This window comes from Oryctolagus cuniculus, chromosome 3 (genome assembly GCF_051225735.1).
Source record: "Oryctolagus cuniculus isolate XC-2025 breed Fujian yellow rabbit chromosome 3, ASM5122573v1, whole genome shotgun sequence".
NCBI lineage: Eukaryota > Metazoa > Chordata > Mammalia > Lagomorpha > Leporidae > Oryctolagus > Oryctolagus cuniculus.
The window spans coordinates 37,352,501-37,378,131 of NC_142869.1; the positions used below are offsets into that span (position 1 = coordinate 37,352,501).

The following is a 25,631-nucleotide window of genomic DNA, read 5'->3' on the forward strand; positions in this document are numbered from 1 at the left end:
AAATAAATAAATAAACCAACAAGTATCTCCATGAACACTTAAAAATAAATGAAGGAATTCAAGAAACAAGAATAAGGAAGACAACATAATGCCCACAAAGGAACACTACAACACTTCGATACTAGAATGTGAAGATGAAGAGATTGAAGAAATGCCAGAAACAGAATTCAAAAACTTGATCGTAGGATTACGAGAAGTAACCAGAAGCAAATCTATGAATTAAATAAATCATTACATGACATGAATAAAAATTTTTCCCATTATATTGATATTTTAAAGAGAAATCAAAATGAAATATTAGAAATGAAGAATTCAACAGATCAAATAAAAATGTGGTAGAAAGTCTTAACAACAGACTCAGTGAGGCATAAGAAAGGATATCTGAGTTAGAAGACAAATTGCAGGCCGGCGCCGCGGCTCACTAGGCTAATCCTCCGCCTAGCGGCGCCGGCACACCGGGTTCTAGTCCCAGTCGGGGCACTGGATTCTGTCCCGGTTGCCCCTCTTCCAGGCCAGCTCTCTGCTGTGGCCAGGGAGTGCAGTGGAGGATGGCCCAGGTGCTTGGGCCCTGCACCCCATGGGAGACCAGGAAAAGCACCTGGCTCCTGGCTCCTGCCATCGGATCAGCGCGGTGCGCCGGCCGCAGCGCGCCGGCCGCGGCGGCCATTGGAGGGTGAACCAACGGCAAAAGGAAGACCTTTCTCTCTGTCTCTCTCTCTCACTGTCCACTCTGCCTGTCAAAAAAAAAAAAAAAAAAAGAAGAAGACAAATTGCTGGAAATTTTATAGTCAGACCAAAAAAAAAAAAAAAAAAGAATTAGAAAATTAAAAAATAGTGTTGGAGATTTATCAAACAATCCAAATACAGGTCTTAGGAGTTCTGGAAGAGGAGCAACCAGGACTAGAACCAGGCGCCCACATGGGATGCCAGTGCCACAGGCAGAGGATTAACCAAGTGGGCCATGGTGCCGGCCTGCAAATAGAACTTCTAATACACATGACCAGCAAAGATCTTCTCCATGACACACTGTAGCCACTTCTCCACAGTAAAACAAAGAAAGATTATAAAATGTGCACAAGAGAAATACCAGGTTACTTTCAGAGGATCTCCAATTAGACTTATAGCTGGCTTCTCAACAGAAACCTTACAAGCTAGAAGGGAATGGCGAGATACATTCCAAGTCTTAAGAGAAAAAATGCCAACCAAGAATACTGTACCCTGCAAAGCTCTCATTTATGAGTGAAGGTGAAATAAAGACCTTCCATAACAAACAGAAACTGGAAGAATTTTTCACTACTAGTTAAACTTATCTTTGACAAAGGAGCTAAAATCAACCCCGAGAGCAAGGACGGTCTTCAACAAATGGTCCTGGGAAAACTGAATCTCTACAAGCAGAGGTATGAAGCAAGACCCCTACCTTACACCTTCTACAAAAATCCACTCAAAATGGATCAAAGACCTAAATATATGACCCAATACCATCAAATTATTAGAGAACTTTGAGAAAACCTGCAAGACATTGGCATAGGCAAAGAGTTCTTTGTTGATTGCATAGCCAATCAAAGCCAAAATTGACAAAAAGGATTATATCAAATTGAGAAGCTTCTGTACTACAAAAGCAACACTCAGCATAGTAAAGAGGCACCTGACAGAATGGGAGAAATTATTTGTAAACTACGCAACTGATAAAGGATCAATAACCAGAATATATAAAGAGCTCAAGAAACTCATCAACAATGTAACAAGCAACCCAGTTAAGAAATGGGCAAAGGACTTAAACAGACATTTTTCAAAAGAGGAAATCCAAATGGCTAACAGACACATGAAAAAATGCTCAGGATCCCTAGCTCTTAGGGAAATGCAAATCAAAACCACAATGAGGCTTCACCTCACCTCAGTTAGAATGGCTTTCATTCACAAATCAAAAAACAATAAATGCTGGTGAAGATGTGGGGGAAAAGGTACCCTAATCCACTGTTGGTGCGAATGTAAACTGGTAAAGCCACTATGAAAGACAGTATGGAGATACCTCAAAAATCTGAATGTAAATCTACCATATGACCCAGCCATCCTACTCCTGGGAATTTACAAAAGGGAAATAAAATAAGCATATGAAAGAGTTATCTGTACCCCCATGTTTATTGAAGCTCAATAGCTAAAATATGGAATCAACCCAAATGTCTGTTAATTGAAGACTGGATAAAGAAATTATGGGATACGCACATCATGGAATACTACACAGTTGTTAAAAAGAAATTAAATCCTGTCGTTTCCAACAAAATGGATGTAACTGGAAAACATCATACTTAGTGAAATAAGCCAGTCCCAAAAGGACAAATACCATATGTTCTCCCTGATCTATGGTAACCAATAGCGCACCTAAAAGGTAATCTATAGAAGTAAAATTGACAGTTTGAGATGATGACTTTTAATAGCTCTTGTCTCAACTGTTGAGGAACTGGTTTTCCCCCCCCCCCCACACTATTTGTTGGACTCTTTACTTAGTATAGAGTTAGACTTATGTGTATAAAGTTAATTGAAAATAGATCTTAGTAAAAAATAAGAATGGGAATAGGAGAGGGAGGAGGAAGAAGGGTGGCAGGGCAGGTAGGATGGGAAGAATCACTATGTTCCTGTATTTATGAAATGCATGAAGTTTGTATACTTTAAATAAAAGGTTTCTGGGGTAAAAAGTAAAGAATATGAAGAAAAAAAAAGAAAATAGGCATTACCTACACAATCAAGAAGTTACTTGTTTCAAAGCACTCCACAGGTAATGCCCTATTTGTTACCCTACAACCCAACCTGTTTGAAGAACAATGTATGGAGTCACTGGCCTAGGGAAACTGATCTAACATGAAAAATCAAAGGACAGAAACATCAATCAATAGTAAATATCTAGGCCAGTGCTGCGGCTCAATAGGCTAATCCTCCGCCTGTGGCACCGGCACACCGGGTTCTAGTCCCAGTCAGGGTGCTGGATTCTGTCCTGGTTGCCCCTCTTCCAGGCCAGCTCTCTGCTATGGCCCGGGCAGGCAGTGGAGGATGGCCCAAGTCCTTGGGCCCTGCACCCCATGGGAGACCAGGAGAAGCACCTGGCTCCTGCCTTCGGATCAGCGCGGTGCGCCGGCCGCAGCGGCCATTGGAGGGTGAACCAACGGTAAAAGGAAGGAAGGAAGGAAGGAAGGAAGGGAGGGAGGGAGGGAGGGAGGGAGGGAGGGAGAGAGAGAGGGAGGGAGGGAGGGAAGGAAGGAGGGAAGGAAGGAGGGAAGGGAGGGGGGAAGGGAGGAGGGAAGGGAGGGGGGAAGGGAGGGAGGGGAGGGAGGGAGGGGCATCCTATAATGGAGCACCAGTTAAGAGTCCCAGAGGCACTGGCTCCCTGCTAATGAACCTAGGAAAGCAGTGGACAATAGTCCAAATAGTTGGGCTCCTGCCATCCATATCAGATACCTGGATGGAGTCTGTGACTTCTGGCTTTGGCCTTGCCCAGACCTGGCCTTTTTGGCCATTAGGGAAGTACACAAGTGGTTGGAAGATCTCATTCTCTGTTTCTCCATCTTTCTGTCACTCTTTCAGATAAATAATATAAATCATTTTTAGAAAATAAAAAGGGAAAACAGCAATGTTGACAACAATGAAGAGACACTAGAAACCTCAAACTGCTGATAGGGATGTACATGTGCAGCTGTTGAGGAAAACAGTTTGGCAGTTCCTCCAGTCTAAATGCTAAATGACCCAGCAATCCCATTCCTAATACCCATCAGAAAGCACTGAAAACAGGGATTCTTACAGATACATGCATGCCAGTCTTCACTGCAGCACTACTCCCAAGAGCCAGAAGGGTGGACACAATACAAATAATCATCAACAGACCAACAAAAGGAGGCTGTGCATCCAATGGAATACTATTCAGCCATTAAAAGAAATGAAGTTATAACAGATGAACTTTGAAAATATTATGGTACGTAAAATGAGTCACAGACAGGAGAGCATTTATTACATGACTCCACTTATATGAAATATCTAGAATAGGTAAATTCATGATAACAGAAAGCAGAATAGTGGTTACTAGGGGATAAGGGAAAGGGATGAGGGATGATGGGGGTTCAGTTTCTACTTATTTTGGGGAGTAATGAAAAAGTTCTGGAAATAGTATCGATGGTTGCTCAACAGTATGAATGTAATCAATTCCACTAAATTACCTATTTTTAAACAGTCAAAATGACGAATTTGAGTTACATAAAGTTTACCACAATTTTTTCAACTGACTTAACTAGCATACAATGGGTAGTTATCTGCCAATAAGAAATTTGAAACTTTAATTAACTATGTTCATGACAAATTCAGTTGACAAAGGAGGCCCGTGATACAACTGAAAGACTGGAACGCCTAGCTATCACTGCACTATTCTTTAGAGATTCTACACAGGAAATTCACAAGTCAGATCAACAGTGTGATCATCATAAATTCTTTCTGTATTTGTATCTTTTCATATTACCAATCTGGAAGACATTTAGAAAAATGTGAAAAGAGGGTGCAGCTTATCTTTTACCTCGAAACAGTCAAAGTTAAGCATAGCAACTTGCTAAAAAAAGATTTACTGAACTGCTTCCACAGATAATGGGGCTCCCAATAGCTTGTATGATAGCATATTCTTATTTTTTAAAGATTTATTTACTTATTTGAAAGTCAGAGTTATACAGAGAGAGGAGAGGCAGAGAGAGAGAGGAGAGGCAGAGACAGAGAGAGAGAAAGAGAGAGAGGTCTTCCATCCGATGGTTCACTCCCCAGATGGCTGCAATGGCCAGAGCTGCACCAATCTGAAGCTTGGCGCCAGGAGCTTCTTCCAGGTCTCCCACATGGGTGCAGGGGCCCAAAAACTTGAGCCATCTTCTACTGCGTTCCCAGGCCATACAGAGAGCTGGATGGGAAGTGGAACAGCCAGGTCTCGAACCGGTGCCCAGATGGAATGCCGGCCCTTCAGGCCAGGGTGTTAACCTGCTGTGCCACAGTGCCATCCCCAGCATATTCTCATTAATATGACAAAAGATCTGAACCCCCTGAATCCAAAACTGCAAGGGAAAGTAAGAGCACTATAGAAATATTCAAGGAAATAAATGCACACAAATTTAAAATGACATGTGGATTAAGCAGAAAACAAGTGGAGCCTGTACTCATTTTCCATACTACTTGCTGTAAGGACAGCAACAGTACAGATTTTTGAATAATTGCAGAATTTAAATCATTGTAGTGTTCTACAGAACTCTTTGGTTTAAAAAGCTGACATTTCAGAAAAGATTCATTATCTTTGCTAAGTACACATACTAAGTTTTCATTTCTATGGTTGCCACTGAACAATAAGCCGAAAGCTAATCTCAAATCCCAAGCATCTGACTTCACTGTAGGATGGTTTCAGGGATATTAGAACAAAGGCAGGTGTTGTGGCTTGGCAGGTGAAACGGCTGCCTGCAATGCCAGCTTCCTATACGGGAGCTGGTTTCAGTCCCAGCTGCTCCACTTCTAATCCAGTTCCCTGCTAATACATCTGGGAAAGCAGAAGATGGCCCAAGTCTTTGGGCTCCTGGACCCATGAGGGAGATTTGGAAGCAGCTCCTGGCTTCTGGCTTTGGATGGGCTCAGCTCTGGCTGTTGCAGTCATTTGGGGAGTGAACCAGCAGAGGGGAGACCTCCCTCTATGTCTCTTCCTGTTTCTGTAACTCTGTCTCTCAAATAAATCTTAAGAAAAAAAAAACTTCATAAGTTTAACAGTATAAAACTTTCCTCCAGGGTCCCTTTTTCAGAATATTGATAGATTCTATCAGCAATTTAATGAAGTCCGCACCTCCCAACACATGAAGGTTTTTGGTGGAAAAATGTAAGCTTAGATGGTAAGTAATCCTACTCTTAGACACGTTAAAGTTCAAATTCTGTATGTTAAATATATCATGTTGTTCAGAACTAGTGAAGACTAAGTAAAAGTATATCCAGATTATCTCTGTATGTATCTGAACTACTTTTGGATAGTTTAAAATGCATATTCCCAGGCTCCAGCCAAGACCTGCTTTAGAGTATCTGGAGGTCATGGGGCTGGTGGGGTAAAGCCACTGCCTGCAATGTCAGCATCCCATATGGGTACCAGTTCATCATGTCTCAGTTGCTCCACTTCTGATTCAGCTCCTCGCTAATGGACTGGGAAAGAAACGGAAGATGGCCCAAGTACCTGGTTCCCTGCGACCCACTTGGGAGATCCTGGCTCCAGCCTTGCCTAGACCTGGCCACTGCAGCCATCTAGGGAGTGAAAAAGAGGATGGAAGATCTCTGTCTCTCTTGTTGTAACTCTGACTTTTGGATGGATGGATGGATGGATGGAGGAAGGATCGGAGGGAGGGAGGGAGGAATGGGGGAGGGAAAGAAGAAGGAAGAGAGAAGGAGGGAAAGAGGAAGGAAGGAAGGAAGGAAATCTTGAGGTTATGCCTGGGAACCTGCATTTTGATAAGTTTCACAGGAAGTTCTAATATACATTAGTGTTCCAAAAATTTGAAGAAGTAATATCATGAGAAATGGTTCAGGATAAAATATTTAAGGATAAGAATTATATATGAACCTACCTGTGTAGCTTTGTCCCTCATGCAAGGTGCAGCTTGCCCGTGACTATCACGAGGCCAGTGTCCAGCAAGGTACGGAGCAGCAAGTGTATCCAGGGAGGAAGTGCGTCGGATAATACTAGAAGGGCTTGATGAAGGTGGTCGTGTTTTGTCACCTGGATTTAAGACAAAGATATTTACCAAAAAAATAGATTATAAAGGAAACAGAGTAGAAACTAAGTTTTAAACCATGTAGAAGTCCTCTAACTTAAATATACAAAAATAAGACATAAAAATAGCTATTGATACAATGAATAAGAAAAAAATGAAAATTAAAAATGTGTAAAATTAATTTTGTTATGGGCAGGCATTTAGCTCAGCACTTAAGATGCTGCTTAGGATGTCAGCATCCCTCATCAGAGTGCCTGGTCTGAGTCTCATTTCCACTGCCAATTCCAGCTTCCTGCTAATGTGCACTCTGGGAAGCAGCAATGTATGGCTCCCCTGGCTGGGCTCCTGCCACCAACCTGTGAGACCTGGAATGAGTTCCGGCTCTTGGCTTTGTCCTGGCCCAGCCCTGGTTCTTGCAGGCATTTGTGGTGTGAACCAGCAAGTGAAATATCTGTGTGAAATCTGGGATGTGAACCACTAGATGGAAGATCTGTGTGCACGTGTGTCTTTATCTTTGCCTTTTGAATGAAAAAATTAAACCTTAAAAAATAAGTCAATCCCCAAAGTTGATATACTTTAATTTCATTCACACAGTATTTTTGCAATGGAGAAAAGATCAGTGGTTGCCAAGGGTCTGAGTAAAGAAAGGAAAGCTGAGAAGAGACAGGCAGGTGGTATTACACAGAGTACCACAGGAGGATCCCTGTGGAAGTGGAACTCTTCAACATCTTGACTATGGTGATAGAGACATGAATTTTCACAGGAGATGAAACAGCACAGAATTCAACACACACAAAGAATTATAACTAAAACTGAAGAAATCTGAGTGAGATCAGATCGTAACAATGTCAATACCCTGGATGTAATACTGTACTACAGTTGTGTAAAGAGTTATTTCTGGGGAAAATGAGAAAAATGTACAAAAGATCTATTATTTCTTATACTAATATGTGAATACACAATTATCTTTATAAAAAACTGAAAATAATATAAACCTGTATCTGTCCATGCAAAAAATGTTCATTTTGGTTTTAAAGTGAGGTAAGTAAAATATCTGTTATCACTATATCCCCATGTATACCAAAATGAATATAAGGCAGCTAAGATAAAGTTCAGGTAAAATTCCATTTTAATGAGCTCCATAGGACATATCTTAGTGCCATCTGTTACAATGACTAGATTGCAATAAGTTATATTAACTATGCCCTAAGAGCTTTAATCGCCTAATGTGATATGACAAGACCAGAGAAACTGGATATTAATTTACATTTTAAAATATGCTTGTTATTTCACATGAAACATTTAGGGTATGCAGCTCCTTTTGTAATTTTTATTTTTACCATTTAAGCTTGGAAATGATACCAAATTTTGTATTTCTTTAATCCATGTGTTCTCTTTGGTGATATACATTGCATTATATATTGATGTGTGTATCAATATATACTGATATGTACTACATTTACACTTACACACACAAAAATAAGAGGGGGTAAAAACCACAGCCTTTGCATTCTCTATAGTCTCTGCAGAGAGATCCTAAGCAGCAAAATCTTGGTGTTGTGATGTTCAGAAATGGAGAAGAGTATTAAATCATATTTAAGAATAAAAATAATGATGGAAGTCACATATGCAAAACTCTCATCTCAAGCAACAAGATATATATTTAAAGATAAACTAAAAATAAAAACTAGAAGTAATGGAAATTAGAAGTGATGTGGAAGAAACAATGCATACTACTGAGTAAATACAGCCTGTCAGAAAAATAAATGGGAAAAAAGCACTTCTCACTCCAATTTCCCCTTTTCCATCTATCTATTCTATTATGTATGTCTATTGACTAATATAAAAGATTTCAATTCTATATATAAACAATTTTTAAAGACTATGTGCAAAATTCTATAAGGAACACAAAGATGAGATAATACCCTCAAACAATAAACAAGTAACTGGAGGAGTTAAGGCAATAACATAGCTTAATTCAAAGTAGAATATGGTAATTTTTAATATGTAAGTTTAGTGAGTGCCAAAACACTCATTGAAAATTTCATTATACGGAACTTTAGATAATCAAATAATATGTTTAAACACTGCTCCTAACTGCAAATTGTCAGCACATGGAATCAGCATTCTTCAAAAAAAATTGTTTTAAATGATAATTATGTTCACTATTCTCAGTGAATGAAAAAAAAAAAAAGCTTGTCAAACATGTACTAAATTGGCTCTTATTTGGATAGCAGATCCCATGACACTATCATCTTAACAGTTATTTAGTACATAGGTATAATAATTTAATCTGCTTCCTAAAAAATTTTATCATAGGCTCAAACATGTATGTTCAAAAAAACTCTTGCTGCAAACTTACCTAAATCACAGCTCTTATTATATAACTCCCATTTAAGAATTAACAACCAATCTTTACTGAATCCTATAAATCAGTCCAGAAATCTGAGTTGTACATATCTTCAGTCTAACTTTAAGAAGGCAACATCTAAATGAAACCCTAAGGAAGTAGCTAAGTAGTCCTAATGGAAAAAAGATTTAATAGATTTGAAAAAGAAAGCAAAAACAGGACTTCTGAAATAAATATATTAAACAAAAATAGTTTAAATACTATAAAATTCAATAGCTAAACACAATAGAACTAGCAAGCTGAGATAAGATACAAAGTACTCAAAAAAGGAGTGCAAAGATGAAAAATAATGAAAGGAATTTAGCAGACATGTAAGACAGAATTAATGATATAGTTCTGATAACATATGTAGAATTTCAAGAAAAAAAAAAAGAGTATTCAAAGATAGGATTATTTTCCAGAACTGATGAAAGATAAGAATCTTCTGAATAAAGCAGAGTACAGGCACATTGTGATGAAACTGCAGAACTCTAAAGATACAAAGAAAAAAATCAAAGCAAGGATCAATCAAAGAAAAGGATCAATAATTTTCATCAGTAATAGTAAATGGCAGAAGATACTGAAGAACTTCAAGTAGCAAGGCGGTAACTATCGATCTAGAATTTGATACTATTATTCAATACTAAGGATAGGGTTCAGCGTTGTGGTGAAGAGGGTTGAGCCATGATCTGCAACACAGGCATCCTATATGGCCGCTGGTTCAAGTCCTGGCTGCTCCATTTCTAATCCAGCTCCCCGCTAATGTGCCTAGGAAGGCAGCAGATTGCCCAGGTGCTTGAGCCTCTGACATCCATGTGGGAGACATGAATGAAGTTCCTAGCATCAGCCTGGCCCAGCCCCAGCTATTATAGGTACTTAAGAAGTGAACCAGCGAGTAGAAGATCTCTCTCCTCTCTCTCTCTCTCCCCCTCCGTCCCTCCGTCCCTCCTTCCCTCCTTCCTTCCATCTCTCTCTCTGTAACTCTACCTTTCAAATAAATAAATATTAAAAAAAAAACAAGGATAAAACTTTCATTCTCAAAGACTGAGAATGAAGTTATCAAGCAAAAACATTCTGAAAAGTACTTAAGAGAAGGTACCACAAAAGGTAGGTAATTAAAACTTAAGAGGAATGGGGTATAAGAAGCAGAACTGACAAGCAAATAGAGTAATAAACTAGAGGTGAGTGTAAATAAACATTTACCACAAAAAAAGACAACAGTAAACAACTTAGGGACTTAAAGTCCCTAAGTACTAGGTAACAACATGAGAACTGGAAAGCGGATGACTGGAGTAAGAACTGAAAAAAATCAGGACTCTTTCAGTCTAGGGAGTAGTAGTTAACCTTTGACACAAGCTCTGAAAATATCATGAACATACGCAATAATCAGCCCCAAACTGCTACATGTTAGTAACCGTCCCCTAACGCTCTCCAGTCTCTAAGCTGTGTTTTGATCTTGTCATATGCCCTTAATGATGGTAACCCTAAATGGGTGGGGCTGTGTGTTTTCAGAATTACCATCAGCACCTTCCTCAAGCAGCGAATCAAAGTGACCTGGTGGCTGTGAGAAAGACTAGAGAAAGGAAGAGAGGGCAAGCCTTGAGAAGTGACCAAAGAACACAAAGAAGAGACAGAAGAGTTCATGAGAAGGAAAGCTACAGATAAGTGAGACATTTATTAGTCAAAAAGGAAAAAAAGGGAAAATGGAGAGAATATATTTAATATCAAATGTAAACACACACCAATTGCAGAATGTTGGAGTTCAATGGAACTTCAGAGCTCAGCTCCTAATCTAATCATCAGTATCTCTTCATATCTGTCTATCATTTGGCAGCAACAAATCCTTTGAAACACACATTATCCTCAAAATAGGGCGCCTCAGGTCTAGGGTGGAGGCAAGTGGTAAACTGACACATGGAGAAGTGATTTGTCTGCTGACAAAAAACTAGTTAATGGTAATACTAAGATTTGAATACATGTTTCTGTGTGTTTTTTTCCCACTATATTTGGTTTGTTTCCCTCTGGCACGCGCATGCACACACACACACACACAGAGTTTGGAGATTTACTTCAATTTCATGCCTATCAAAATTCTATCCATGACAGAAGCAAAGTACGTCCTGCAGTAGAAGGATGGTCTAAGTGCTGGGCCCCTGCACCCACGTGGGAGACCCAGAAGAAGCTCCTGGCTCCTGGCTTTAGATCAGCGCAGCTCCGGCCATTGCAACCATCCTGGGAGTGAACCAGTAAATGGAAGACCTCTCCCTCTCCCTCTCTGTGTCTCTGCCTCTCTGTAACTCTGCCTTTCAAATAAATAAATAAATCTTAAAAAAAAGGTAAAAATCAAATTCAAATTTCAGTGTCCATAAATAAAGTTCTATTGAATTTAAGTAAATGCAATGAAGACTTTATACAGCCCTCTCATAGCTTCACATTGCTGCTTAGCATACTACAAATCATAATGTCAACATTATGCCATACATATTATTCATGGGGGTAGAAATCGCATTCAACGATAATATGTAAAATCTCATCACAAATCAGCTTTCACAAATAACTGCATTTGATTTAATGATATGGAACATAATTTTGAATGAAACTTAGGTAAAATATTTGAAGATTTATTTATTTTATTTGAAAGGCAGAGTCAGAGAGAGAGAGAGAAGGATGTGGGGAGAGAGAGCAATCAATCTTCCATCCACTGGTTCACTTCCCAAATGGTCACATTAGCCAGGGCTGAGCCAAACTGAAGCCAAGAGCCAGGAGCTTCTTCTGGATCTCCCACACAGGTACAGGGGCCAAAGCATTTGGGCCTTCTGCTGCTTCCCCAGGCATATAAGCAGGGAGCTGGATGAGAAGCAGAGCAGCCAGGCCTTGAATTGGTGTCCATGTGGGATGCGAGCATCGCAGGTGGCAGCTTAACCTACTCTGCCATGATGTCAGCCCCAGCAAAATGTTTTTCTCCCAAAAAGAATTCCCTCTTCTCAACAGAACTCTATCACAAAACATATATTCAAATTTATATTTTAAAATTTCACCAATTAAAAGTGAATAAAAATTTACTTGTTATATAAGTGTCTACACAGTGTCTTTGATTTTATCTTTCAGCCTACAAAGTCTAACATTTTACTATTTGGTCCATTACAGAAAAAATCTGCTGACTCCTAGTTTACACGATATCACAGTATGCCTTTATGTCATGGTCTCTGAGCTAGAACACCTCATGTCTCTCTTTTTTGACGTTGGGCGGGGGAGAACCCCTGGATGAACTCAGCCAATTCAAGCTTAATGCTAATAGAGTCTTTCAAATATTTAAAAAAGTACATTGCACTGCTATCACTATAGTTCCATATGATGGCAAATATCTTGCTCTTTATATATCTATAAGAACTTTCGGCCGGCACTGAGGCTTAATAGGCTAATCCTCCGCCTGTGGTGCCAGCACAGCAGGTTCTAGCCCCGGTTGGGGCGCCGGATTCTGTCCCGGTTGCCCCTCTTCCAGGCCAGCTCTCTGCTGTGGCCCGGGAGTGCAGTGGAGGATGGCCCAAGTCTTTGGGCCCTGCACCCGCATGGGAGACCAGGAGAAGCACCTGGCTCCTGGCTTCAGATCAGTGTGGCGCGCAGGCCGCAGCGGCCATCGGAGGGTGAACCAACAGCAAAGGAAGACCTTTCTCTCTGTCTCTCTCTCTCACTGTCCACTCTGCCTGTTTAAAAAACAAAACAAACAAACAAAAACACTATTGACATCTCTTCTGATTGCATTACATTATTGTGTTAATCAGAGTATTGCAAAAGTTAGAAGCATAGAAGTTCAGTTGCAGGCCGGTGCCGCGGCTCACTAGGCTAATCCTCCGCCTTGCGGCGCCGGCACCCCAGGTTCTAGTCCTGGTCGGGGTGCCGGATTCTGTCCCGGTTGCCCCTCTTCCAGGCCAGCTCTCTGCTGTGGCCCGGGAGTGCAGTGGAGGATGGCCCAAGTGCTTGGGCCCTGCACCCCATGGGAGACCAGGAGAAGCACCTGGCTCCTGCCATCAGATCAGTGTGGTGCGCTGGCCGCGGTGGCTGTTGGAGGGTGAACCAACGGCAAAGGAAGACCTTTCTCTCTGTCTCTCTCACTGTCTACTCTGTCAAAAAAAAAAAAAAAAAAAGGAAGAATTCTTAAAAAAAAAAAAAGTTCAGTTGCAGTTATGTCACCCACATAACAGAAGACTCAACTCTACCAAGACAACAGTTACAGCAGCTCTGTTGCTGATAATCATTAAAGCTGCTTCACAGATAAGCCTCAGATACATAATCTGCTTTCAAAATGGCACAATTATTTCACTAAAACAATTGCCTATTTGTTACAAATGCTAGCCATCTCTCCATATACAGTTTTCCTTTGATAGTATACTTTGATTCAACAGAACAGAAAATGTAGTACATACCCATAAGTTCAAAAAAAAAAAGTACCCATATTATTAACTGCTCCAACTGAAAAGCAATAAATATGAATGTTTATGATTTTTCCTTTAACTAAAAAGTTAATTCCTTCTGGGACAGCCACAGAAGAGTGTTCTCTGCAACGAGCAAAAATGCACACACAACTATGTAAACCGATTATTTTCACTAAAATCAAGTTGCTAAAAGCAATTCGGATACTTTTCTGGCACTTTTCTTCTGTAACTACAAGTTGTTGCTGTTTCAGTTGTTGTCCAGGGCATTCATCAGACAGATCTTAATAATGGTTCCAATTTTAAGGATTTATTTTTTAAAATGATTATTTATTTATTTGAAAAGCAGAGTAACAGCGAAAGGGAGAGAAAGAGACAGAGATCTTCCATTTGTTGGTTCATTCCCCAAAAGGCCCAAATAACCAGGGCTGGGCCAGGTAGAAACCAGGAGTCAGAAATCCATCGAGGTCTCCCAGGTGGGTGGCAGGCGATCAAGTACTTGGGCCATTTTCTGCTCCTTTCCCAGGCACCTTAGCAGGGAGTTAAGCAAAAGCAGAACAGCCGGGATATGGGATGCCAACACTGCAAGCAGAGGCTTGACCCACTGTGCCACAAAACAAGCCCAAATTTTAAGGATTTTTAATCATCCAAGAGCTAACTTTTCAAAAAGGCTTCCCATGATCATTACGTTATTAAAGTGAAATGAAAATTCAGGAGTGATACACATGGTCAACATGGTCACATGTAAAACTACCAAACACTTTCTCTTTAGAACTTCCTTCTATTAGCCTAAACATTACAAAGGCTTCTGCGCCAGTGCTAAGTCCAAGAAATAGTAAGTCACAGCCTGCCCAAAGAACCTACAGTCTCCACCTAACTTGTCATTATTCCATTTCAATCCAAATTCCCCAAACTGACAGGATTTGGTGCCTGTGAGGGAGGTTACAGAAGTGGAGAGAGCCTTGGAGAGGACAAGATGACTCAAAGATTCCCAGCCTAAGTGCACAAAGGCTGCATTTACAAGGAAGCCCAGAGGAAGAGAAAGACACTTGACAAGACCCTTCATGATCTGGCTCTCCACCATCACCTGCATCAGCCTACACTTCCTGCAGTTTCTACCAGGCCTATCCAATTGCAGTTCCAGCGTAAGCCATGCCCCTGGGTGCCTTTGAGGTCTTTGTCTCTGTAAAAATCTTTCTTTGGCTTGGATAATTCATGCTTAATCTCTCAAAATTAAGTTCCGATACCATGTTCTGTGGAAAACCTTCCCAAGCCCAAGAAACTCATAAACATTAGGTCAAAAGCCCTCCTGCGTGCTGGGCAGAATGGCTTACTAAAAAGGTCCCTTGACTGTTCCTATGCTCCACCACAGGGAAACCCTGCAGACCAGTCATTTCATTTCCCCCTTCCCCATCATGAAGACAACACCTGACATATAGCAGGTATCTCTTAAATGGCCAATGACAAAATTAATTTTCTTGGTTAACTAAGAAAGATGATTTACACTAAATGAGAAGAATCTGAGATGTAGAAAATGATTTATAATGTTACTGTCTTCTATCAACAAGGATAGATATGTCTAATAAATTTTTCAAAATTAATTCAAAGTAAATCAATACAATGGTTCGTAACTTTTTTTTTTTTTTTTAATTAAGTCTTTAGAGGTTAACTACATACAACAAGGTGTGGCACTGAAATTTTCAGTCAATGCCTTGGGCTCTAGAGTTCAGAGTTCTCCAACTAACAGTACCAGTTCAACTGGTTCCCAGATAACTTCAATAGCACTACCAGTGCATCCTAAGCCATCGCCCCTAGGTATTACATTACAAAGGTTCCACAGGCTTTGCTATGAAAGTGTTAGGTATCTGTAGAACTTAACTGGGTACTGGCTTAAAGGCTGTGTTTTCTATTATCTACAAACTCAACAAGCAGAAAGGATAAATTAGAAATATTCATTTGTTCAGAAAGGAAAAAAAGCTTTTCAAAGATAAAAAAATCATAAATATTCAGTATGAAGAAACATAATAGGACAAAAAAAATTCCCAATAGGTCACCACTCAGAGATAACCACTCTAATGAGTATTTAGTTCCAGAACTCTGTCTACACTTACACATTCAATCTGATTTATAAAAGAGGTTTATAAGGTATGCAATTACTTAGTGTTGAAAGAAATAAACATGAGCATGTCAAGGACCTAGTTCCATGGCAAGAAACATAAATCTACAACACAACACTATTTCCTTTTTTAAGATGTATTTATTTATTTGAAATGCAGAGTTAGAGAAAAGAGAGAGATGCACCTGGATAGAGATCATCCATCCGCTGGTTCACTACCCAAATGTTCATAACAGATAGGGCTGAGTTAGGCTAAAGCCAAGAGCCTGGAACTCCATCTGGGTCTCCCAGATGGGTGGCAGGGGTCCAATTACTTTGGCCATCCCATCCTCCACTGCCTTCCCAGGTCACTAGCAGGGTGTTGGATCAGAAGCTGGAACTTGAACCCCATACGGATGCCATGTTGCAGGCAGTGCCACAATGCTGGCCCCATGCATTTTTAACAACTAGTGGATGGATATATCACAATTCAACCCCATTTTGATGAACACATTCAATGGTGATCTCTTTATGCTTAATTCTTTGTGAAAAAATTTCTGGACATCAAATTGCTATCTCTACAGTTTACACATCAATTAAAATTTTAAGTACTACCAAACTACCTTCTACCAGAACAAATTTTTCAAAAGCCTCACAAGAGTACTTACTTGCTCACATTATGAATAGTGTATTTTATTAATTTCTGATGATGTAAGATGAAAAATGTTATTTTATTCATATTTAAGTATTGAGCTCCATAATATATTGTTGCTGGTAAATTTCTATTTCCTTTATACATTAGTGTTTTAAAAGTGTTAACTCCAGGCCGGCGCTGTGGCTCACTTGGCTAATCCTCTGCCTGCGGCACCAGCACCCCGGGTTCTAATCCCGGTTGCTCCTCTTCCAGTCCAGCTCTCTGCTGTGGCCCGGGAAGGCAGTGGAGGATGGCCCATGTCCTTGAGTCCCTGTACCCACATGGGAGACCAGGAGGAAGCACCCCGCTCCTGGCTTCGAATCAGTGCAGCACTGGCCGTGGAGGCCATTTTGGGGGGGTGAACCAATGGAAGGAAGACCTTTCCCTCTGTCTCTCTCTCTCTTACTGTCTAACTCTACCTGGCAAAAAAAAAAGTAAAAAGTGTTAACTCCAAACATATCTTTTCTTACTCTTCCAGTGAGGTAACTAACATTGAAAAAAGTTTCTTCAGTTTCATTATAGCTTTTCTTTATTAAATTTAAGTAAAAATAAATGTATTTGATTTTAAAGAACATGTATGATTAGATTCTTATAAAATTATTTTTCTTTCACCTACTCTCTTGAATTCCTTGTACATACACACATTCTCATATACTTCTAAAATGTCTCCAGAAAGAAACAGAGAAACCTGGGGCCAATGCTGTGGCATAGTAGGTTCTGCCTCTGCCTCTAACTCTGCTTTTCAAATTAATTAATTTTTAAAAACTTACTTATAATCTAAGGGAAAATTTAGGGGAAAAATACGTTCTTACTTTATTTCTAATTACCTATATCCTTTGGTTATTTCCATGTTTTTTATGCTCAGTCTTAGCCAAAAGGCCAAGAAGCGATTCCCATGATTTTTCTTCAGTTAATTTCTCCATTCAATTTTCAATGGAATGTTAACAGGTAACAAATAAAAATTCACACAGGCAAGGAAGCATCTAATTAGAATTAATCCTAATAAAAACTAATCAGCAAACTCATACCTTATGGTCATGGTAGCAAAAGGATTCTTTTAGAAATTTTAAAAATCACAAAAGTAAACTTTTTTTTGTTAAGCACATGATATAGCCTAGATACAATATAATGACTCATTTGTTAAGTACAATTTGATGGATTCTGAAAAACAAATGTAATCATTAAATCACCACCACAATCAAGATTTAGAACAATATTTAACACACAATGAACCACCACACATCAGCTCAGACGACTGAAATAAACAAGTCTGATAGTACCAAATGTTGATGAGAAGAGTGGTGGAACAACGTTTCAATCAACTGATCGATACATAACCGTGTTTAACGTGTGTTTCTGTTTAAAAACACCTTACTTAATACATAATATTGGTTCATTAACACTGAACTCAGCACTTTAATTCATGCCTGAAATGAAGCTTATGTAGCATGTGTTAATTAATCTCTAAGGCACGTCCCAGCCTTCCTGTGCTTAGGAACATTAGCTTTTATTTTATTTATTTATTTATTTATTTTTGACAGGCAGAGTGGACAGTGTGAGAGAGAGACAGAGAGAAAGGTCTTCCTTTACCATTGGTTCACCCTCCAATGGCCGCCGCATCACGCTGATCCAAAGCCAGGAGCCAGGTGCTTCTCCTGGTCTCCCATGGGGTGCAGGGCCCAAGGACTTGGGCCATCCTCCATTGCACTCCCGGGCCACAGCAGAGAGTGGCCTGAAAGAGGGGCAACCAGGACAGAATCCGGCGCCCCAACTGGGACTAGAACCTGGTGTGCCGGCGCCTCAGGCAGAGGATTAACCAAGTAAGCCGCGGCACTGGCCGAACATTAGCTCTTTAGCAGTATGCTTGGGGGTTATTTTTCAACAACAAAATCATTAACAAAAAGCAAATAATGTAAAAAAAAAATAGCATTAAAATAGACCATGCAAAGGACATTGGTATGAGAGCTAAAAAAATGACAAAGTGTCTTGTTCAAACTTGGGCAGAAACATTCATGTCAGGCAACTCAAATTCCCCACCTCACAGGCCACGATTACAAATGACTACAAAAGCATCCTAAGTATTGATCTTGGAGTTACAAATTAACCAATAGGAAAATCTGCAAATACGGAATCTACAAATATTGAAGATCAACTATAAGCAGATTTTTTACTCTTAAGAAAAATTTACATAGTTAGCATAAATTCTCCCTGGTCATGATGCATCATCATCATATTTATATTCAGTCAATTTGATGATATTTCATTAAGAAGTTTGTGTTTATAGTTAGAAAGAATACTGTTCTGCATTTTCTTCACATGCCTTTGTGTGGCTTTCATATTGGAATAACATTTCCTAAAAAAAAAAGTTGGGATATTATCTTTTTCTCTTTTCTGCAAGGGTTTACAGGCACTTGGTATTATTCCTTTCTTAAAAGCTTGACCAAATTCACCATTAAACAGGGCCTGGAGTTTTCTTTATGGAAAGATTCTGAATTGTAAAATTAAATGACTTTAATTAAAGATACTCAGGTTTTCTATTTAGTCTTGTGTCAGTTTTGGCAGTTTCTCTCTTAAGGAATTTATCTATTCATCTAAGTTTTTGAATATATTATAATAAAGTCCATGATATTCCTTAACTTTTAAAAAATTATGTAGACTCTATAGTAACACCTACTTTTTTATTCCTGGCATTGATAATTTATCTTTCTTTTCTCTTTATCAAATCTAAAGATTATCAATTGTATTTATCCCTTCAAAGAACTAGCTTATGATTTCATTATTTTCTGTATTATTTAAAGTTTTCTAATTCACTGATTTATTATCTTTATTTGAAAGTAAGAAATACAGAAACAGAAGGAGAGGGAGAGTCTTCCATCTACTGGTTCACTCCCCAGATGGCCACAATGGGCAGGGCTGAGCCAGGTCAAAGCCAGGGACTTCTGGGTCTCGCACATGGTTGGCAGGACCCCAAACACCTGTGCCATCTTCCATTGCTTTTACCAGGCTTTTAGCAAAAAGCTGCATTGGAAGTAGAGCAGCTGGGACATGAATCGACACCCATATGGGATGCTGGCATCACAGCAGGAGATTCAATATGCTATGCCACTACCCTGGCCTCTGTTATCTTTATTATTTCCTTTCTTCTATTTCACTTGCATTTAACTTGTTCTTTTTTCTAGATTAGGCCTTTCTTCCTAATATATTTGTTAAAAGCTATAAATTTACTTCCAAGCATGCTTTAGCTGCATCTTTTAAAATTTTATTCTTTGACCCATGGGTTATTTAGAAATGTTTTCAAATTTCCAAATACTTGGAACATTTTCCATGTATTTTTCTTACATTGAAAAGAATGTGTACTGCACTGGTGTTGAGTGCTCTATAAATGCAAACTATGTGTGTCTGTTGATAATGCTGCTAAGTCTTCTAAATTCTAACGGGTTTTCTGTTGAATTATATCATCAATTATTCGAAAATGAATGTCAAACCCCACTTCGTAAATTTTGAAGCTTTGTTATTGGATATACACATTCATGGAATTAATACATATTTTTGGTTGGTTGATCCCCTTTTCACTACAAAATCGTCCTCTTTTTCCATAACACAGTCTTTATTGTGAAGTCTGTTTTTTAAAGAGGGTTATTTATTTGAAAGGCAGTTAGAGAGGGAGAGGGGGAGAGAGAGAGAGAGAGAGAAAATCTCCCACTTGCTGATTCACTCCTCAAATGGCCGCAGTGGCTAGGACTTGTACAAACTAAAGCCAGGAGCTAAGAGCTTCTTCCAGGTCCCCATATGGGTGCAGGAGCCCAAGCACTTGGGCCATCCCCTGCTACTTTCTCAGGTGCATTAGCAGGCAGCTAGATTGGAAGTGGAGCAACCAGAGTTGAACAAGTACCCATATGGGATGCCAGTGCTGCAGGCAGTGGCTTTACCTGCTTTATTTTAAGCAGTAATCAGCATTCCACTTTTTTCATGTTGTTTTGTAATAGTGCCTCTTCTACCTTTAAACCTCTAATCTGCTTCTTTAAAGTTTTTTAATTACATATAGTTGGTTATTGCTTTTTGTTAAATCTAGTGTGACAATCTGTATTTTAATTAAAATGGCTAAGTCATTTACTATAATAAAGTCATACCAATCCACCACCTTGGTATTTATTATCTATCTGTCCCATCTGTTCTTTCTTTTATCCCCCTTTTTCTTCACAATTTTGGCCAAATTTGTATACTAAAACATTAGTTGTATCTCTTACTTTTTGCTTAGCTTCTCAGGTTTACAATATGCATCTTTAGCTTATTATAGTGTACCCTCAAATAAAACTGTAGCACGTTACATATAACATAAGACTCTTAGGGCTGTAAACTTATACTACAAATGTTGCTTCTTTTCCTTTGAGATAACACTATCATGCATTTTATGTATACACTATTCATCCATAACTATATGTTATTACTACTTTGTTTTAAAGCAATTATCTTCAAAAAAATCACATGATAAAAATTATTTTCTCCAACTCAGTTCCTATTTCTGGTGCCCTTTATTCCTTTGTGTACCAAGTTTCCATCTGATGTTATTTTCCTTCCACCTGAAGAACTGTCTTTGACGTTTCTTATACTGCAGATTTCTCTCCGGTTATTTATTAAAAAGTATTTAGCTTTCATTTGCAAGTATTTTTGCTGGGTATAAATTTATAGTTTTATATTATTTTTTAGTACTTCAAAGTGCCAATTCCTTTTGTTCTGCCTCACACTGTGTCTGGCAGGAAAATGGTCATCTTTTCCCCCCTCCTCAGTACATAAAGTATCATTTCTCTATAGCCATTTTAAATTGGTCTCTTTTGTGTTTATCCTGCTTTGAATTAACTAACTTCTTGAATCAGTAGGCTTACAGTTCTGACAAAGCTGGAAAAAATCTGCAGCCATTGTTGTCCTCTTTTTTTGTTTTCAATCTTCCTCCCTTCCTTTGGGAATATAATCATATCCATGTTATCCCATAGGTCACAGAGGCTCTGGTCATTATTTTAGTTCTTCTGTGTTTAATTTTCAGGTAGTTTCTATTGTTATGTCTTCAAGTTCACTGATCTTTTTCCCTCGGGGAAGAAAGGGCTGTTACCTGCTATAAATCCCAGAGAATTTTTCCCTTCAGTTATACTTCTCCTCTTTAGAAACTGTAGTTAGTTTGTTCATTTTATTTTTCTTATCATGCTCATATTTTCCTTTAAATGTTTAAGCAAACTGAGGTATTTAAAGGATCTATTTTAAAGGTTTTTTCCTAATTTCATCATCTCTGTTATTTCTTAGTCTGTCTCCACTGCCTTGGTTTTCTTCTCATTAAAGTTTACGTTTTCCTGCTTCTAGTAAAATTTTTTTTATTGGATGCTGGAGATTGTTATGTTTTTAAGCACTGGGGTATTTTTTTTTTTTTTATCTTCCTTTAAAGGCTATTGGGCTTTGTCCTGAAAGTCAAATAACCTGTGAATCAGCCTGATCTCGGAAAACTGTTTAAGATTTTTAGGATAAATTGAGAATGACCTTTACCGCTAGGCCAATTTAACACGGCTACAAAGCCATGGATCTTTTGCAATGTCTACTATTACTCTGGTCAGCTCTGAGAATTTACTCAACTCAGAGCTCCTCAATCATCCCTGTCTGGCCTCATGGAGTTTCACAGCATACATGCACACTCTATTACTCCTTTAACAAAGGCAACAGTTCCATGTAGATTTCTAGAGCTCTCAAACTGTTCAGTTCTTTCCAACCACTGCAACCTTCCTAAATACCAATCTCTATCTCAACAATTCAGTAAGACGTCATGTCCTAACTGAGATTGCTCCTGCCAGCATCAAGGTCTGAAATGTGATTTCTGGTAGAAATCCAGGAAAATCCCAGAGCTCGTCTTACAAGAGTTTCCTTTTCTCAGAAATCACATTTCCATGCTGCTTGTTGTTCAACATCCAAAAATGGCTGTTTGGTCTCTGTTGTCCAATCTTCTTGTTGTTTACTGTAGGAGGAACTATTTCTCTATCATGGCCAGAAAAAGAAGTCTCTGCACATTTAAGTAATTGTATTTTAAACTCAACCAATTCCTGATCCAAAACTATCAACAAATCTTTTCCTTTGTAAGTTATTTTATTCATGTAACAATTTTCTAAGCAAGAAGCACTATACAAACAATGAAGAAAAAATGATATGCTTGAATACAACTAGTACTCAATGAGCAATTAAAACTCATTAGGAGTGGTGCTGATTTCCACATATTTCTTCATTTAAACCTCATAACAACACTTAAAATTTTTTTAAACCTAATTTATTTGCATTTTATTTGAAAGGCAAAAAAAGAGAAAAGGGGAAGTTACCTTCCATCTGCTGGTTCACTCCCCCAAGTGCTCACAACAGCCTAGGCTGGACCAGGCCAAAGCCAGAAGCCCAGAACTCAATTTGGGTCTTCCACATGGATAGCAGGGCCCCAACTACTTCAGTCTTTTTTTTTTTTTTTTTTTTTAAGGTTTATTTCTTTATGTGAAAGTCAGAGCTACACAGAAAGAGAAGGAGAGGCAAAGAGAGAGGTCTTCCATCTGCTGGTTCACTCCCCAATTGGTTGCAACAGCCAGAGCTATGCCGATCCAATGATGGGAGCCTGGAGCTTCTTCCAGGTCTCCCACTCAGGTGCAGGCATCCAAGCACTTGGGCCATCTTCTGCCGCTTTCCCAGGCCTCAGCAAAGAGCAGGATCGGAAGTGGAGCAGCCGGGACTCAAACCAGTGCCCATATGGGATGCCAGCACTGCAGGCCGCAGATTTATCTGCTACACTACAGCGCCAGTCCCACTGCTTTAGTCTTTATCCACTGCCTCCCACAGTAGATATCAGCAGGAAGCTGGAATTGGAAGTGGAGCTGGGATTTGAACACAGGCACTCCAACATCCCCACCTCTATTTGAAAAAAGTGAGGTACAGCAAGGGTAACTTGTCACCTTAGTTCATAAGAGGCAGAGTCAAGGCATGAGTATAAATCTCTTTAAAACTAGAATCTGAGCGGGCTGCAGGCAGAGAATTAGCCAAGTGAGCTGCAGCGCCGGCACACCAGGTTCTAGTCCCAGTTGGGGCTCCAGATTCTGTCCTGGTTGCTCCTCTTCCATTTCAGCTCTCTGCTGTGGCCCAGGAAGGCAGTGGAGGATGGCCCAAATGCTTGGGCCCTGCACCCACATGGGAGACCAGGAGGAAGCACCTGGCTCCTGACTTCAGATCAGCGCAGTGCACCGGCCATAGCAGCCATTTTGGGGGTGAACCAATGGAAGAAGACTTTTTTTTTCTCTCTCTCTCACTGTCTAACTCTGCCTATCAAAAGCAAAAACAAAACAAACAAAAAACCTAGAATCTGAGCAAGATCTAAGCCATTACATTAGATAGCTTCTCACAGAAATCAGATAGTGAGAAATAAATAAAATTATGTATCCAACACAGAATGACAAATACTGTACTGTAAGCGTGGCATGTCCACAGCATTAGAGGAGGACTCATGGGATACCTCCTGTGCTTTACTATTAGCAGCAAGAAGCCCTGTGGTACATTTAATATTTTGCTTAGAAATCACCTTAGTCCTATCATCTAGTTAATTAGGAATATTTCCTACTCTCCAGGCCAACAAAGGCAACAGTATTGCTAAACTTTCTGCCTGTATGTAACAAAGATCCCTGCCTCTCTCCAGTTTTCAGTAAAACGCAACCCACCCACCCCCCTTTTTTTTTTTTTTTTTGACAGGCAGAGTGGACAGTGAGAGAGAGACAGAGAGAAAGGTCTTCCTTTTGCCATTGGTTCACCCTCCAATGGCTGCCACGGCTGGCGCACTGTGGCCGGCGCACCGCGCTGATCCGAAAGCAGGAGCCAGGTGCTTATTCTGGTCTCCCATGGGGTGCAGGGCCCAAGGACTTGGGCCATCCTCCACTGCACTCCCGGGCCACAGCAGAGAGCTGGCCTGGAAGAGGGGCAACCGGGACAGAATCCGGCGCCCCAACCGGGACTAGAACACGGTATGCCGGCGCCGCAAGGCGGAGGATTAGCCTAGTGAGCCGTGGCGCCGGCCAGTAATACACTTTTTACTTCTTTTAAGCCCTCACTCAGCTTCTTCAAAATCCAAGTGTATAAAAACAGTGTGACCAAGATTTCTTTATGATTGATAAAATTCTTCCAACCTCCACCCACTCCTATGGCCACTCCCATATTTCTACATATTTGTTATGGCAGTACTTCCCTTGCAGGTAGAAAAATCTGTATTATTTTTTTTTTTTGACAGGCAGAGTGGACAGTGTGAGAGAGAGACAGAGAGAAAGGTCTTCCTTTGCCATTGGTTCACCCTCCAATGGCCCCTGCGGCCGGCGCACCACACTGATCCGATGGCAGGAGCCAGGTGCTTCTCCTGGTCTCCCATAAGGTGCAGGGCCCATGGACTTGGGCCATCCTTCACTGCACTCCCGGGCCACAGCAGAGGGCTGGCCTGGAAGAGGGGCAACCGGGACAGAATCCGGCGCCCCGACCGGAACTAGAACCCGGTGTGCCGGCGCCGCAAGGCAGAGGATTAGCCTAGTGAGCCATGGCGCCGGCCGAAAAATCTGTATTAAACATCACTGCGTGAAAAATCATAAGCCAAAACTTTAGTGGCTTAAAACAATGAATGCTTACTATCTCATAGATTTTTGTGGTCAGAAATTCAGCTGTTGTTTTACTGGTTGCCTCTGAGTCAGGTCAATTACAAGAATGCAATTGAGCCATAAGCTGGGGGCTGCGGTTACCAAAGGCTCAAGTAAAAGAGGATCTGCTTCCAAGCTCATTCATATGGCCAGTGAAGACCTCAGGTTCTTACTGACTATTCTTGTCCAGAGACATCAGTTCCTAACCACAGATGCCTCTCCACAGGACTCGGTAAATATAGCAACTTACTTTCCCAAGAGAGTGGCAATGTGAGAACAAGCAAGTGATAAAGGGATAGCAAGACACAGTGGTAAGATGTTGGTAATCTCAAAAGTGACATTTTATCACTTTTGCTATATTCTTTTATTAGAATTGAATTACTAGGTCCTGCTCACACTACAGAAGAATGTATCATACAAGGGCACACACACCAGGAAGTGGGAACAATTGGGAGCCATCTCAAAGAATACCTACCAAAAGGGGTATGATCAAGGTACTAAACACCACAAATGAGGGGGTTCCCTAAGAAATGCCCAGAAGAGCCTGAAAGACACAAACATTTGATCCAATTCTTAAAAATGGTAATTTG

At 40.0% G+C, this 25,631-nt stretch overlaps 1 protein-coding gene across 4 annotated transcripts in view; it reads right to left on the minus strand.

The window, feature by feature from the left end:
- The window catches only part of FAM117B (family with sequence similarity 117 member B), a 115,843-nt gene that overhangs the window by 42,234 nt on the left and 47,978 nt on the right, over positions 1-25,631 (minus strand). For all 4 annotated transcript variants that reach the window (XM_070070359.2, XM_089330035.1, XM_089330037.1 and 1 more), the window contains exon 2: positions 6,609-6,760. In XM_070070359.2, the coding sequence (XP_069926460.2) occupies positions 6,609-6,760 (152 nt within the window). The remainder of the gene's footprint in view (positions 1-6,608; positions 6,761-25,631) is intronic.